This window comes from Pteronotus mesoamericanus, unplaced genomic scaffold, assembly GCF_021234165.1.
Source record: "Pteronotus mesoamericanus isolate MK-2021 breed Mesoamerican mustached bat unplaced genomic scaffold, CSHL_Meso_final contig_220, whole genome shotgun sequence".
Classification (NCBI taxonomy): Eukaryota; Metazoa; Chordata; class Mammalia; order Chiroptera; family Mormoopidae; genus Pteronotus; species Pteronotus mesoamericanus.
In genome coordinates, this window is record NW_026555091.1 from 9,204,900 (window position 1) to 9,219,368 (window position 14,469).

Consider the following 14,469-nt stretch of genomic DNA (forward strand, 5'->3'; position numbering starts at 1 on the left):
CCGTGCCCTCACGCTTGGCTGCGAGGAGCCTTCAGTAATTAGCGCCCCGCCATCACCCGGGGCCCCCGCCGCCCTCTGGCCCAGGGCTGCCCGGTGCCGCCTCTGAACCCCTCCCCAGCCTGAGGCCTGTCGAGGTCGGCCAGCCGGGCCGTCTCCCAAGAGGCTCACCAAGCTGTTGCCGTGGAGGCGCCATGTTCCACAGGACACAGCTCATCCTGACCTCGTCTTTTCTAGCAGAGCGCACCGGCCACTCTCTCTGGGGCTGCCCGGGCCCGGAACGCAGCCAGCGGCGACGGGGCAGGCCGCCCGCCCCCTGACCTGGAGGCCTGCGGGGCCGACCTCGGCCAGCGGGCTCTGAGGGAGAGGAGCGACCACTGTGTCCTCGGCTCGCGAGGTGACATTGGTGGGGGCTGCCCCGCGCGGGCCGTTGGGAGAGTTGGGAGCAGAGCGGGAGCGGGGACAACCGCGACCAAAGACCCTGGTCTGGTGTCATCCAGGCCCATCTGAACTGAGGCCCCGGCCGTCCCCGAGGCCCCATGATTTCAGCACGTGCTTGGGTGGCTCGCTCATGTCCTTTTTAAAAAGTCAGCAGCAGACACGTAGCTTTCCCTTAGCGTCCTGAAGTGTAAAGCCTCACATTTGTCGCTACAAATTGGGGCGAACGTCACAGCTCATGCTGTGTCCCGAGCCCAGCGATGGGCAGGGGACACAAGGGCTGAGTCATGGGGCTGGTCCTCCACCAACGGGGTCCTGGGGGGCAGCTACGCTGTGCTCAGTGTGTCCGGGGGGCACCGTCTCGGGCCAGCCCAGGGAGGCACGTGGGGCAGGACCCCGGTGGCGTCCTCACAGCCGCGGCTGCTAGGCCCCCAGGCGCCAGGCCGCGGTCGGCAAGGCCTGTGCTGCCAGCCTGAGGAGGAAGCCAGGCTCATCCCCAAAGGCTGGAGGCATCCGTGTCTCAGCCCAGAGGCCGCGGGCAGGCGGGCCCCTCTCAGCGGGGAAGAGCGGCCTCGGGGCCCTGGCCCGGCCTTCGCCTCGCTGGACGAGGCCCGCCCACTCCGGGCAGGCCAGCCTGCTTCCCGCGGAGCAACCACGTCCTGTGTTCAGCTCCCCAGGAACGCGCCTCCCGGACTCCTCCCCCCGGACTCCTCCCCCCGGACTCCTCCCCCCGGGCTCCTCCCCCCGGGTGACGCCAGCTAGGTGCCTGGGTGCCCTGTGACCCGTCACAGCAACGCCCACCATTAACTGCCACCCTGGGCGTGGGGGGAAATGGCTCGGCCTTCTCCGTCTTCTCTCGCTCAGCCCCCGGCCGACTCGCCACATCCCAGAGGCCCCGGGGGCCGCTGCCGTGGCCGGACTCTGCAGCGTGGGCCGTGTGCGGGACGGTCTCTGTGGCCTGTGGCTTGGGGACAGGATTTCTAGGGTACAGGTGAGCTGTAAAGGTTTGCAAACATCCTCCGGCCTCTGGGCGGCCAGGCTACCATTGGCCAGGAAACCCTGTGTTTCTGGGGACCCGTAAGGTACAGCTCAGGCGTGGCCCTTGCTGTCCCAGCCCTCACTGCTCCCCCCATCGCCCAGGTGAAGGGTCTCTTGTGCCAACCCCCCAGGGGGGCCGGGCCCCGCTGTCCCGGGACGGTAGCCCAGCGCGGTGGGGTCCCGGATCCCTCACCCTGTGCGGGAGGGCGCCCAGCCGCTGAGCAGCCGAGAAGGCGAGTGAGGCCTTGATTGTCACCTGCTGTCTGAGAAGGCGCACGCCTGTGAGACAGGTGTGGCCGTGCAGCGCCATAGGTCGGATGCTGCCCTACCACCCACTGGCCTTGGCCTGGTCCCTCCGCAGCGTCCCCAGGGCCCCTCGGCGAGGCTCCGAGGGTGGGCTGGCCGGTGGCGCCCCATTTGCATGGTCTCAGGGGCAGAAAGTGCGGCCCCCCTGCGCAAGCCCGATAGCTTGGGCCTGGGCCCGCGGGCCCAGCAGACGCGTGGCCTGTCATCACTGCTGCTACGGCCGCCGCCCGCCCGCCCACCCCTGCTCGCCCACCCACCCCTGCTCGCCCGCCCACCCCTGCTCGCCCACCCCTGCTCGCCCATCTGTGGGTCCCTCCCTCTTTCCCACTGAACAGCTTCAGGGTGGCTGACGTCCCCTCTGAGCAGGAAGAGACGCCCCCCGCCCCCCGCCCCCCGCCCCCCCATCAGGCAGACGTGCCCGCCCACCCCCCAGCGCCCCGCCGCCATCCACCGTCCCCCGTCGCGGGTCGGTCCAGCCCCGGGCCCTGAGCGTGTCCCCCGGGCAGGTTCAGCCCCGCGCAGTGTGAGCAGTGGCTGTGCCTGCTGGCCGTCTCTGTGACCTGCTGCGTCTTCGTCACCCAGCCACTCATGGTGAGCAACCCTCCGGTGCGGTCCCGTCCTGGGGTCCGGGAGGCGGAGGGGGGCGGAGGCTCTGTGTTACTGCTGTTCACAGCTGACGAGAGAGTGGGGAGCCAGGGCGGGGCTGCGGGGGGCTGCGTCTCTCACCGTCCTCAGCCCCCGCTGCTCTCGGAGGCCCACAGAGCGGCCCCGCGGCCGGGATCTGAGCGGAGGCGCACGTGCGTCCGAGCCGGGCCGCGGGGTGCTGACCAGGGGCAGGGCCGGCTCCCTGGGGCCCTGACGGCGTGGCGCCTGGGCCGGGTCCCGCGTCTCCTTCCAGATGGGCCTCGTGGCTCTGGGCTTCGCTTGGAAACGGAGAGGCGATGAGAGCTTTTTCACCGAGTCTTTACGGAAAGCCACCGAGGGCCTGGACGCTGACCTGGACGGGCTCTCCCGCAGCCACGGGCCCCCCACGCCCGGCGGCGGCGGCGGCGGCGGCGGCAGCGGCAGCGGCAGCGGCAGTGGCGGCAGCGGCAGCGGCAGCGACCCCTGCAGAGCGGGCGCAGTGGAGCGAGTGAGGAGGGCCTGGGGCCTGCGGCAGTGGCGGAGCTCAGGGAGCCGCGCTGCGGCCCTGTATGGGGGTCAGGGTCACACCGAGTCCAAGCTCGGGGGACCTGTGGGGGCCTGTTAGTTTCTTAAGCTCCTTCACACACACGTGACGGGTGAACTCACGGGATCCACTCCCTCACCTCCGCCCCCATTTGGAAGGAACCAAACCACTGCAAAAAACAGCTTTTTTTAAGACACTGAAGCAAATGAGAAATGTGATTCTTGGCTACGATTGTGGCGAACTTGAGGCCGTTGTGGCGTTTGTGTTCGCAGAAGGCTCCCCCTGCTCCGCCCGTGTCCTTCCGATCCTGTGGGCGACAAGAGGGAGAGAAGGGGGTGCCGACCCCGCGGGGAAGCACGCGGGCCTGTGGCCCCTCGGGGCCCGTGGCCTGTGGGGGTCTCGGGCTCGTAGGCAGCCGTGACCACAGGAAACAAAGGTCACTCCTTGCTAAGACCGTCCACGTTTTGAGGGTCTCAGAGAGAACTGCCCTGTAGCTGGACGGCAGCCCAGCTGGTCCCTGACCACATTGGGGACGGGACAAAGCGGTAAACAGCCTCTCTCCCAGGCCAGCTGCCCGGAACCTGGGGCGTGGGACCCGCAGTGACACACTCTGTCCCCAAACCCCAGGCCGGGCTCAGAGACAGTGACCCTGCCGTCCTGGGCCTGGCGGGGGTGCTGGGACCCCGCCCGCTGGCTGGCGGCCCCGGCTCACGACGTGCTCGTCCCCACAGGTCTTGGCTGCACGCCAGCAAGCTCGCCGCCTGCGCTGGGCGCGTCCCCCATCCATGGCCCGGCTCAGGGTCACCCGGGAGAGGATGAGGAGGCAGGTGCGCACCCGGGCTGCGCTGAGGTGAGTGGGACCCGTGCTCAGGCGCCGCCTGCCCCGCCTGCCCCGCCTGCCCCGCCTGGGGGTTCGGGAGGGAAGGTGGGACGCCTTGCTGGCCCCAAAGCCACCACCATGTGCCCAGTCCGTGGGAAGCCGAGAAACGACCGCAGTCGCCCGCGTTCTGCAAGGACCCGCGGTGAGAAGGGTGAAGCAGCTCGCCCCCGGCGCCGGCTCCCCGCCCAGGGCAGGCCGTCCGCACACGGCCAGGCCCCCTCCCACCGCCCGCCGGGCACGCTGCCCGGGCCGCGGCCCCTCAGGCTGTGCGCGCGGGTGTGTGAGGCCACCGCCTCTGCCTGGGACATCGGTTGAGCCCGAGCACAGAACTTAAGGATGTTTTACAGTTAAAACATGCACACAGATGTCATGGTACTTAATACAAAACCAACGGCATTTTCTTGAGATAAAACACAAAGGTTAAGAAACACCACGTGCACAGTAAGCCCCCCAGCGTGGCCTCAGACACCTTCCTCTGGATGACACCCGTCCCACCACGTCGCGGGGCTGAGGCTGACCAGCTGGCAGGGGCCTCACACACCGGGCAGCTGAGTCCTTCCCTGAACCCCGGGCCTTACCTGGCCTCCCTCACACCTCGCTGACGCAGTTTGTCCAGGGTGTGGGCATCCCTGGTACGTTTCCCGTGCGGTGCCGCTGAGCACGCAGCTCGTGAAGCTCAAAGCGTCGTCCATCGGGGACCAGCTCTCACACGATGGCAGCGAAGGGCCAGCCGACTTCCCTGCAGGGACGCCACCCGCGGGCGGAGGCGGAGACGAGGGGCTGTCTTCTCTGTAGAGTGGCTCTGGCCACTGAAGGAAATGGTAGGACCGGGACCTGACCATCTGCAGCCCTTAACCAACCCGGCGTCTAAACCCTGACCACAACGACAGACAAGGAAGAAGAACGAGAGAGGACGAACCAGGCGCCCCGCCTCCCCGGTGGAAAGCGCGTCGCCGGCGGGAAAGAAAGGAAACAAGGAGATAAAAACTGAGGAAAGCGTGGACACCGTGCGTGCTGAGAGTGACTGACAAGCTGAAGGGACGGAGAGCGCGGGTCCGCGGGGCCCAAGCCCCGGGCTCACGGGGGCGTCTGTTCTGTCCAGTTTGACCTGTAGATTCCGTGTGATCCCAACCAAAACGCCGCGAGCTGCTTTTGTAGGTACCAACCAACCGATTCCAAAATGCACGTGTGAAGCGAAGGAACAAGCCACAGCGATTCCAGAAAAGGGGATCGGAGTCCGAGGGCTGACCCCACGACCTCGGGACCTGCCCCAAAGCCCCGAATCCAAGAGGCTGTGGGCTTGGCGACACAGGCACGCCAGCCACACACATGACACAGGGCCCAGAAATAGACACACACGCCCAGCTGACTTTTTTTTTTTTTTTTTTTTTGACAAAAGCACAGAGGCCGTTCATTTCAAAAATGGTGCTGGGAAAATTGGGTGTCCTTGTGCAAGAAAAAAAAAGATCCTCCACACAGACCTCACCCCGATACAAGGGTGCCGGCCCAGGGGTGTAAAAGCCGCTCCCACCGCAGATGTCTGGCTGGGTGTGCACATGCGGCGGCTGTGAAAAGGCTCGTTTTAAATTTCTTTCTTCCAGAGACACCTGCCTGTCGGCCCTCATGCTGCTGCTGCATCTGTTTATAGCCCATGGCGCGTCCTCCCGGGACGAACGCGCCCTCAGCCGTGCCATCCGGGACGCCTTTACCAGGTAGGACGCGTGGGTGAGCCTCTCTGGCCCCAGAGTCCTGGGTTCACAGCCACAGACGCCCACAGAGGGGCCACGGCTCAGGGCCGCCGGCCGGGTCACTGCGCTGTTACTTGGAGCCAATCGGGAGGAAGGGACGCTCCAGCCCACTAGTCCACATCCTCACGACGCGTCCCCCGTGGGAGGCTCCTCTGCATGTCCCTCGGAGGAAGCGCGGAGGGGCTGTCATTGCCTCGGGGACCCTTGTTCCCGCTCTTCCTAGGAGGCCTCTGTCCCCAGACTTTGGGCATGTGCATGGCCTCTCTTTTTTGTAAATAGTGGAACAAGGACATTTCAAGGCCCTGAGAGCCGAGGTGCCGTGAAAAAACAGATGTCGCAGTTCCATTGGGGGACAGCAGAGCTCTTCACCATGGGCCGGCGCGGTTCTCAGTAAATGACATCTATGCCAAGCAGCCGTTGGCCCCCGGCCCCCGGCCATCCACGTGTTTCCTTCCACTGTTAAGTGTGTGGACGCTCGTGGTGGGTGGGTGTGGAAGGACCGGCGAACAGAAGCAGGAAGTCTCACGCGCCTCCCCTGCCGGCAGCTCTGTCGTGCCGTTTCCTCTCCACGCATGGTGTGTCTGAAACCGAGCGAGGTCTCGGCCATGCCCCCGGGGGGCGGCCGCCGCCAGACCCGTGGTCCCGCCTGGTTCTCCCCTGCCAAGCACGCCCAGTCCCGTAGCTCTTGGAAGCAGTTTGGCTTTGTATTTCAAAGTGCGCGTTGTGACTTCGTATTGATCCTTTACTACGGTCTTGGTGGCAGGAAGTGAAGGACTCGGTTTCGGGTTTGCCTTTTCGGGAGGAGGCTTAACGGCACGTTCCTGCCGCTTTTCCGTGAATAGGCTGCCTTCGACTAAGGAATCTAGTTTGACGTATGTTACTTTTGTTGAATTCTTTCGGCACAGGTAGATGGCTGGCAAATCTATTTAACATAACCTGTTGTTTAAGGACGTTTATTTTTATCTTCTATGAGAGCAAGTGATTGACAGGCACACTGGGTAGAAGGCAGGCAGATTTAAGACCCAGGGGTGGAGTAGGACCCGGATGTCCTCCTGTGAGGGGCCTCCAAGACTGAGTGACCCACCCTCTCCCTGGGGAGCCCACCTTTCAGCCCCTGCCACGCACCCCACCCCCGCAGGGCAATTCAGGCCAGCAGGGGGCGCCATGTGCACAAGCAAGCCACCAGGTGGGTGGTTCCCTCTGGACCGGGGAGGCAGCCTGAGGAAACTCGGGCTTTGCCAGCTTACCTTGTATCTCCGCCTGACCCGCCGTGGGTCTCCTGTGAATTTGCCTCTCAGCGCCAACAGCAGCAGCGTGGCAGCGGAGCTCACACCCGTGCCTGGCAGTGTGTGTGGAGCAGGGCGCGGAGCTGGCAGGCACAGAGGCCGCCCCTGCGCGCAAGCACAGCCCCTAGGGCGCCCGCCTCGCCGCGGCCCCTCCCCCAGAGCCTCCTCCGCACGCCAGCGGCTCCTTGGGGCTGAGCAGTGGCCTGTGCCCAGGAGGAGCCCCGGAGCCAGGAGGGGTCCACGCGGGTCCGGCCCTGGACTCCAGCCCTCGGTCGGCGACCCTGGGCCGTAGTTCCCTCATCTGTGAAGTGAGGCCGTGGGGCTGCTTGGTTTCCTGCCCTTTAACAAAAGAGTGACACGTTGTTGGATTCTCACGTAGTTAACGTCCGTTTGAAGCCTTTCTGCACTCGTAAAACGTTCACGAAATTCCAAGTAGAAACACAAACCCCCCAGTGAAGCAGTGGCACGTGGAACGGTCACCTCGCGCCGCCCCCAACCTTGCTGTCCCACCGGGACCGACCCTGCAGAGGGCCCTGCGCTCGCCTCTCTGCGGCCTGCAGCCTGTGCTGCGAGGTCGCCTCCGGGGGGTTCCCACGGCCCCTGGAGCTCAAGTCCCCACCTGCGTGCGTGTCTCTACTTCGTTCCCTCTCCTAACCTGCGCCACCAACGGCGTTGCTCGTCCGTCTGCAGCGCGTCTCCCACGAGCGCAGGGGTTGGCTTATCTGCTTCCCGGGCGCCGGGAGCAGCAGAGCAGGGTCTTCACGTGGCCGCGAGTGACAACAAGGGACCTGCCAGAGGACTGAGCGGGTGGTTCCAGCCCCTGCCTGCCTCCCGGGGGCCACAAGCGGTCCCCTCGCTGTCCCTCACACTGCAGGCTGCCTGAAATCTGTCCTAGAGGAAATGACGCCCTGTTTCTGTTCTTGGTTAAGAGGCGCCAGGAGCTCCTTGGGAGGCCTGAGCGGCGTGGACGCCTGGTGGGCCTGGAGCCTGAGCACGTTGCTGGATGGCCTGTACCCAGGCAGCGGGCCCGCCGCCGCCAGCACCCCGGGCACACAGGTGGGCTTCCCTCCGCCCCGACCACTCGCCGTGGGGCTAACCCGTCCACGGCCCGTCCTGTTCCCTCCCCGCCCCACGTGTTGCCGAGCTCGCCCAGCTCCCTGCACGTGCCTGGCAGGGACTGGACACAGGGCGGGGCCCATCCACAGAGTCTCTGGGCCCTGGGGCTGGGAGGCAGCTTCAGAATGCCCTGTGCTGTGCGGCACAGGCACACGGGCCGCTGGGGACAGAGGCGAGCAAACAGCTGAGACGGCGTCCGAGCCTCCCTGGAAAGGCCCTGGCTTGTCTCAGGTTCTGAAGGAGAAGTCGCCAGTGAACCCGCATCTTGCGCAATAACCTCGTTCCTGGCCTCTCTTTCATTTTCTACCTTTAAAATAAATGGCTCAGTCTCACGTTCCGCGGACACAGTCGTTCCCGTGACGCTCTCGCTGCCGGCCATGGGGCGGCCAGGGTGACGGGAGAAACTGCAGCCAGAGAAGAGTCACCTGATCTGGCACAAAGACTGGGGAGGTAGCTGCCGCCTCTCAGGATGCTGGCTAAACCCTGAGGGCGCTGTAAAAGCGAAGGGGGAGTCTGGCCCTGGCCCTCTGACCCGGCCGTGGGGCCGTGCGGGCAGGCGCCCCGGGGTCACAGGGCTCCGCGCGCCCCCCCAGGCTGGCGCCCTCGGAGGGAAGTGCTACCTGCTGGGCCCGCCGGTCGTCGGGCAGCTCAGAGCTCCTCCCGGAAGCCCCTGCGAGGTAGCGTGCTCTCTTTTTTTAACCTCTCACAATCCATCGAACGAGAACGGTCCGGGCGACCCCGGGCAGGAGGGCGCAGGGTGGACGCTCCTCAGTTCTGCCTTGTCCTTCAGCTCCCGAGGCCGCTCTCGGCACTTACTGAAGACAGGCCGCCGGCGTGCTGCCCCGACGTCGGAGACCCCCGGGCCCCCTCCGTGACGAGCGCGGATGTCCCGACAGCAGCCCCGAGGGCCCCCGAGGCCCGTAGCCGGGGCTGTGAGCTCCGCCTGGGCAGGACCAGGTCAGTGCGCCGAGGGTCGGCCTGTCCGCGCCGGCCTGTCCGCGCTGGGGCCTGGCCGGCCTCGGGCCCAAGCTGTGCTGCCAACAATGACTAAGTCCCAGGGAAGGGAGCGCCACAGCCGCTGGACAAGCCAGGGCTCTTTCGGAATTTGCCAGAAGGTCCAGAGCAGCAATTTTCAACCTTTCATCCCAGGGCCCACATAAACTGCTAAAACGGTGAGGCACACACAAAAACATATTTTTTGCTGATCTGACAAAAAATACAGGTATAATTTTGATAGATTTACCAAAAAAAAAAAAAAGTAATTACTTACCCTCTTTGCTCTAAAGTGACTTTTTTAAAAAAAAAACCAGGTATCTGTACTTGTAGGTCAGGATTTCTTGTGCCAAGAATTAACCAATCAGATGCAACCTTATTATCAGCCGTGACCAATAAGATGCAGGTCTGTCGTATGACCTATGTATTTATATTCATGGTTCAAGACAGGGCGCCGCATGGACGGCCGCTGCTGTGTGGGCTGCTGTCGTTTTTCTTTCTGACCCTCTCGGGGAGGGAGGTCTGTGCCCCTGACTGGAGAGTCGGGTGTTGTGTGTTTTACAAAGGCCGGCGGCACCGGGGTTGAGAATTGCTGGCCTGGAGGCCACTGTGCCGGTGGGCGAGCCCAGGGCCCCGATGGGTCCTCAGGTGCCGGGCACGAGGGGGCAGAGGCTCCAGCAGGCTCAGCACCCACAGCACCCACGTTGTGGCCGCAGCCCACGGTGGCTGCACTCAGCCCGCCGGGCCTGCTCTGGCCGTCACACTGTCCCCATCCCCCCTCCACACTGTGCTGTGCCTGGTCACTGAGTGTCCGAGACCCACGGGAGCCGTGCGCAGTGAGAGTAACGTGCGCCTTTGAGTCTCACTAATGAGAAGCAAGGAACTTAGTCGTCATTGGCAACACAGACCGTGAAGGTGGCTTCCTCCCCACGACAGAGCAGGAAAAGGCAGCGACCGCCCTTGCACTTGGGGCAAGAGACGGCACTCTCTCCGCGCTGGGCCCTGCAAAACAGAAGGCTGCCCCACACAGGGTTCCTGCGGCCTGGGGTCCTGCCCGGGCATGCGGGGGCCATGAACAGTTCCTTAGGATCGCAGGGTGCAGCAGGCCACCCAGGCCGCCCCGTGAACGTGGGGGCCACGTCACCAGGAACCGGCAGGGCCCGGGTTGGACGCGTCGTGCACGGCCGCCACCCTCTCTGACGTGCGCGCTTTGCAGGCACGCGGCCCACGCGGCCCTGACCGGCCTCCAGGCCCACCGGTGGGCCGACAGCAGCACCCGTGCCCTGTCCGTGCGCTTCGTCCTCTACAGCCCCCCGACCCGCCTCCTCTCCAGCGTGTCCCTGAGCGCGGAGGCCACCCCGGCCGGCCGCCTCGCCCTCTCCGCCTGGGTGGAATCATTCCCCGTCTTCCGCAGCGACTCCGCCCCGAGGTTCCACCTCCTGCTGCCCCAGGTGGGTTCACGGGCCACTTGCGGAGCCCAGGCCCCGCAGGACCGGCCACGCACACCAGGCAGGCCTCAGCCTGCCCCTCGCCCGCCCTCCCCGCAGAGCCTGCCAGGGCCCCGCCATGCAGCCCGCCGCCCGCCAAGGGTAGGCGCGGGACAGGGATGACCCAGCTGTGCCCACCAAATGCTGGAGCGCTTGGCCGCAGGCTGGGTTGTGGGCGCAGGAAGGTGGGCGCACAGGGTCCCTGGCGCCCAGCCGTGGGAACAAAGCTTAGTGTTCAGGGTGGGTTGTGGGTCACAAAATGCTGTCCACACAGGACCCCCCATTCCAGTTCACCTTCCGTGACGTGGGGCCGCCGCGCCTGGTATGTGGCTGCTGCATACTCCTTCGTCCCCAGAGGGAGGGCAGACGGTCTCAAAAGAGGCTTTTATATCATAAAAGTGTTCACTGGAAGTGTTCACTGGTCCCCAGGGGCTCTGCGTGGCTGTGTGAGCTCAGACAGGACAGGCGGCTGTCGCTGAGCGCCGCCCCCTTCCGTCCCCAGCATGTGAGCTGCAGGGGCGTCCAAGCCGCGGCCCGCAGGCCGCATGCAGCCCGGGGGCGCTGTGAATGTGGCCCGACCCAGAATCGTAAATTTACCTAAAATATTAGGAGATTATTTTGGGATTACATGTCACAGTGTATTTAATGTGTGGCCCAAGATGAATCTTCAGTGTGGCCCAGAGACACCGAAAGGCTGGACGCCCCTGCGTGACTGAGTGAGTGAGCGAGCGAGTGAGCAAGCGGGTGAAGGCGTGGAAGGACAGGTAATGAATCCATCGACGCTGAGAACCGTGTACAGAGGTTGAAGAAGTTTCTTACATGCAGGACCTTACACTGAGGACACGTTTTAGTTATTCGCCACACACATGAAGGCCCTTGCTCCTGAGCCTCGTGGGGAAGGACGGGGCTGGTGTGGTGGGCAGGAGACCCCCCCCCCCCGGGCGCTGGTGAGACAGGGCGGGTTCCATGAGGAGGCCCAGCTCCAGCTCCAGCTCCCATGCATCCCTACTGCCCTCGGGTGGGCTCTCTGGGTGCTGGCGGGTGCAGAGGCACAGTGTGCCCCGGGCTGCGGAGACCAAGCTCACCCCGAGGCTCCACGTGGCCCGGAGCTGGCTTGAATCGGGTCTACCCTGCGGGCTGGCCAGGAGGTGGAACCTTCGCACAACCACTTATCGGTCCTTTGTTGTCTCCTTGTCTCACACGCCCTCAGCTGGCCCTCCTGGCGCTCACCCTGACCCACCTGGGCCTCCAGCTGCACGGCCTGGCGGAGAAGGGCGTCCACGGCTACTGGCGCCGGCCCAGGAACTGGCTGGAGGTAGCCCCCCTGTCGTGTCTTCACGCGCGCACTGCAGCGGCGGCCGTGGTGGGGAGCTCACAGCTCCCCTGCCCCGCCAGGCTCGAGGCCACATCGGTGCCTGGACGGCTGAGATCCGTGTCGTTCGCTGCTCCCCGGGGCTGTGGCACGGCAGCCCATCCACGCACCCGCCTGACGCCCTCTCTCTGCACCTGGCAGCTGCCCATCGCCGGAGCGGGCCTCGCCTGGTACGCAGCCTCCGGCCACCTGCTCTCTCTGGCTGGGGAGGTGGCCGACCAGGTCCGCAGGGGATTTCTGCCAGGGCCTGTGGACCTCAGTCACATGGCTTCGTGGACTCAGGTATGACAGGCGCTTGGGTCACACACAAGGCCCTGCTCTGGGAGGTCACCCAAAGAGCTCAGGCACACATGTTCTGGAAGGTTCCAGACAGACCAGGGAGTCGTCCCATATTGAGTAATAATGCTCTGAGCTCGCAGGCGAGGGCAACCCACCCTGTGGAGGCCGGGGGTCCTCGGGACGTGGGTCGCCAGCTGGGGTGCCAGTAAGGCAGGGAGAGCAGAACGAGGGAGCAGAGACCCCACTCCTGATGGCGTGACCCCAAGTGGCAGAGGGAAGCAGGCTTTTATACGGAATAATGTGGAAGTGCTATTTTAGATAGAATCATCTAAAGAAAATGTATCTTGAAATAAATGTCAACCGTTTACAAAGTGGCTGGCAACTAGAAAATTCTCCGCCCCACCTGCAGCTGGGTGGTTTTTCTGTTGGTGGGAGCAGCCGTCCTCCCCAGGGCTGGCCCTAGGGCTGGGGTGGTTTGGCTGTTTGAGGTCATGACCTTGACCACTCAGAGAGGAGGCACTCACAGAAAGCCCTGGTCCCCTGTCCACACAGACTGCAGAACACTTGGGGAGAATAGATGATGAGCTCATGCACCCCAAAGGGTTTTCTCAGTGAGCCCACCTGTAGCAAGGTGAGCAGCCTGCTCAGGCCCCGGCCCTGGGCCAGGATGCCCGATGTGGACTCAGGAGGCTGGGGCCTTGCCTGCTGCTTCCCCAGCCTGGTGGTTTTTGTTCAGTCATCTCGTTTTTCTGAGTCCCGGGCTCCATCGGTATAAAACAGAGTGCCTCTAGTTTTTATGAAGGTTAAACTTTTAAAATGTGCATGAAAAGTGAACGCGCTCCGTGCACACCAAGGCGGGCGGACCCCACAGGCAGTGAGCGCTCTCCGTGGCCCGTGTGGTACCCGACTCGTACCACGCTGTCACTGGGGGCTGCGGCAGGGCGCGCGGGCCTGCCCTCTGCAGGAGCGGCACGGTCAGACCCGAGCTGGTGCGTCTGAGAGGCCTTGTGAGTCTGCTGCCCCTGTTCTGGCTCCTCCCGACACCCCCGTGCCCCCGGGCGCAGGGCCCGCCTCCCGTGCGCACGGCCCTCAGGGGTGAGCCCGCCCGTGCGCCCTGTGCTCGTGTGACGCCCTGCACTGCTGTTCTCCTGCCGCAGAGGGCGCGATGGCTGCAGGGAGCGCTTTCCTTCCTCTTGACCCTGAGGTGCCTCCGTCCGCTCGGCTTGCAGAGTGCCGCGGTGTCCCGCTCGCTCTCAGGCATCTTCCCGCCAGTGGTGAGGCCCCCCTTCACCAACACATCTCGCAAGAAACCGGTAGAGTCCACGTGTCCTCCTCACTGCGCCCGACGAGGGGATGCCCCACCCGCACGCGGAGCCCCTGTGCTGGGTTACACCCCCCACGTCCGCAGCGACGGGATACGCGACGGGCGTGAACGCTGCTCCGCTCTGTGTTCCCCGTGGCGCGGTGGCAGCGGTGTTAGTGTTATTACGGATGTGGGTGCTCGCTATCGCCTCCTGGGTGCTAAGTGCCAGAACACTGCATGGGCTCTTCACCTCCCTCTCTTGGTGCTGTGCGGGGGGACGGAGGGGACAACATATGTCCTGGGCCAGGGACGCTGCCCGACGCTCCTGGGCCGAGTTCCTGGTGTGTCACCACACCCAGACAAGCAAACATCTAAACTAAACACAAGGTTTCTCTTTCCTGGCCTTTCCTAAGGGGTTCGTTTTACTGAGCCCCTGCGGGCGCCGGGGGCAGAGATGTGAGACACGTGCCCCTGGCAGTAAGTGTGGCCTCTGGCGGCTCGGGCGCAGATGGCACCAGCAGGAGGAGGACCAGGGAAGAGGGACGCAGGGACTGGCTCCTGGGGTGGGAGAGGGCAGGCCTTTCTGGTGCTAAGTTCTTACACCTGGATCATGCGATCAACCATCCAAAAGCTGCTTCTCCAAGCTGTTCCTTCCTTTAAAGCATTTAGAAGCCCCACCTGGGTCTCGGGTTCCCGTGGCCCAGTGCTTGGAGGTCAGCGTGGCGGGTTTTCTCCCTGCAGCTGGCGGGGGTCCTGCTGCTGGCCGCCCACTCCCACCTGCGCAGGATTTCGCTCTTCGCCCTGGCTCCACCGTCAGGCACCTTTGCAGACGCCTTCCACTGGCTGCTATTCCGTTTTAGCCAGAGAGACGCCTCCCCGGGCTCTTCCAAGTCTGACCTGCAGGCAGCGTCGGGGTGCTGTGTGGCCCTTCTCGCAGCAGGGACCGCTGTGTGGTTTGCCCTGGTACGTGTCCCACCCTGGGGTGGGTGAGAGTCCTTGCTCCCACACACACCTCCACCTGCCGGCTGAACCCCGTGGTCGTGAGTCCCCGGGGCTCA

General features: G+C 64.6%; 1 protein-coding gene across 1 annotated transcript in view; it reads left to right on the forward strand.

The window, feature by feature from the left end:
* The window catches only part of PKD1L1 (polycystin 1 like 1, transient receptor potential channel interacting), a 55,226-nt gene that overhangs the window by 29,281 nt on the left and 11,476 nt on the right, over positions 1–14,469 (forward strand). The window contains exons 33-46 of the mRNA XM_054571315.1: positions 235–394; positions 1,300–1,426; positions 2,286–2,370; positions 2,678–2,811; positions 3,220–3,256; positions 3,679–3,797; positions 5,429–5,539; positions 7,791–7,917; positions 8,768–8,934; positions 10,187–10,421; positions 11,668–11,772; positions 11,971–12,111; positions 13,266–13,421; positions 14,153–14,374. Of these exons, the coding sequence (XP_054427290.1) occupies positions 235–394; positions 1,300–1,426; positions 2,286–2,370; positions 2,678–2,811; positions 3,220–3,256; positions 3,679–3,797; positions 5,429–5,539; positions 7,791–7,917; positions 8,768–8,934; positions 10,187–10,421; positions 11,668–11,772; positions 11,971–12,111; positions 13,266–13,421; positions 14,153–14,374 (1,926 nt within the window). The remainder of the gene's footprint in view (positions 1–234; positions 395–1,299; positions 1,427–2,285; positions 2,371–2,677; positions 2,812–3,219; positions 3,257–3,678; positions 3,798–5,428; positions 5,540–7,790; positions 7,918–8,767; positions 8,935–10,186; positions 10,422–11,667; positions 11,773–11,970; positions 12,112–13,265; positions 13,422–14,152; positions 14,375–14,469) is intronic.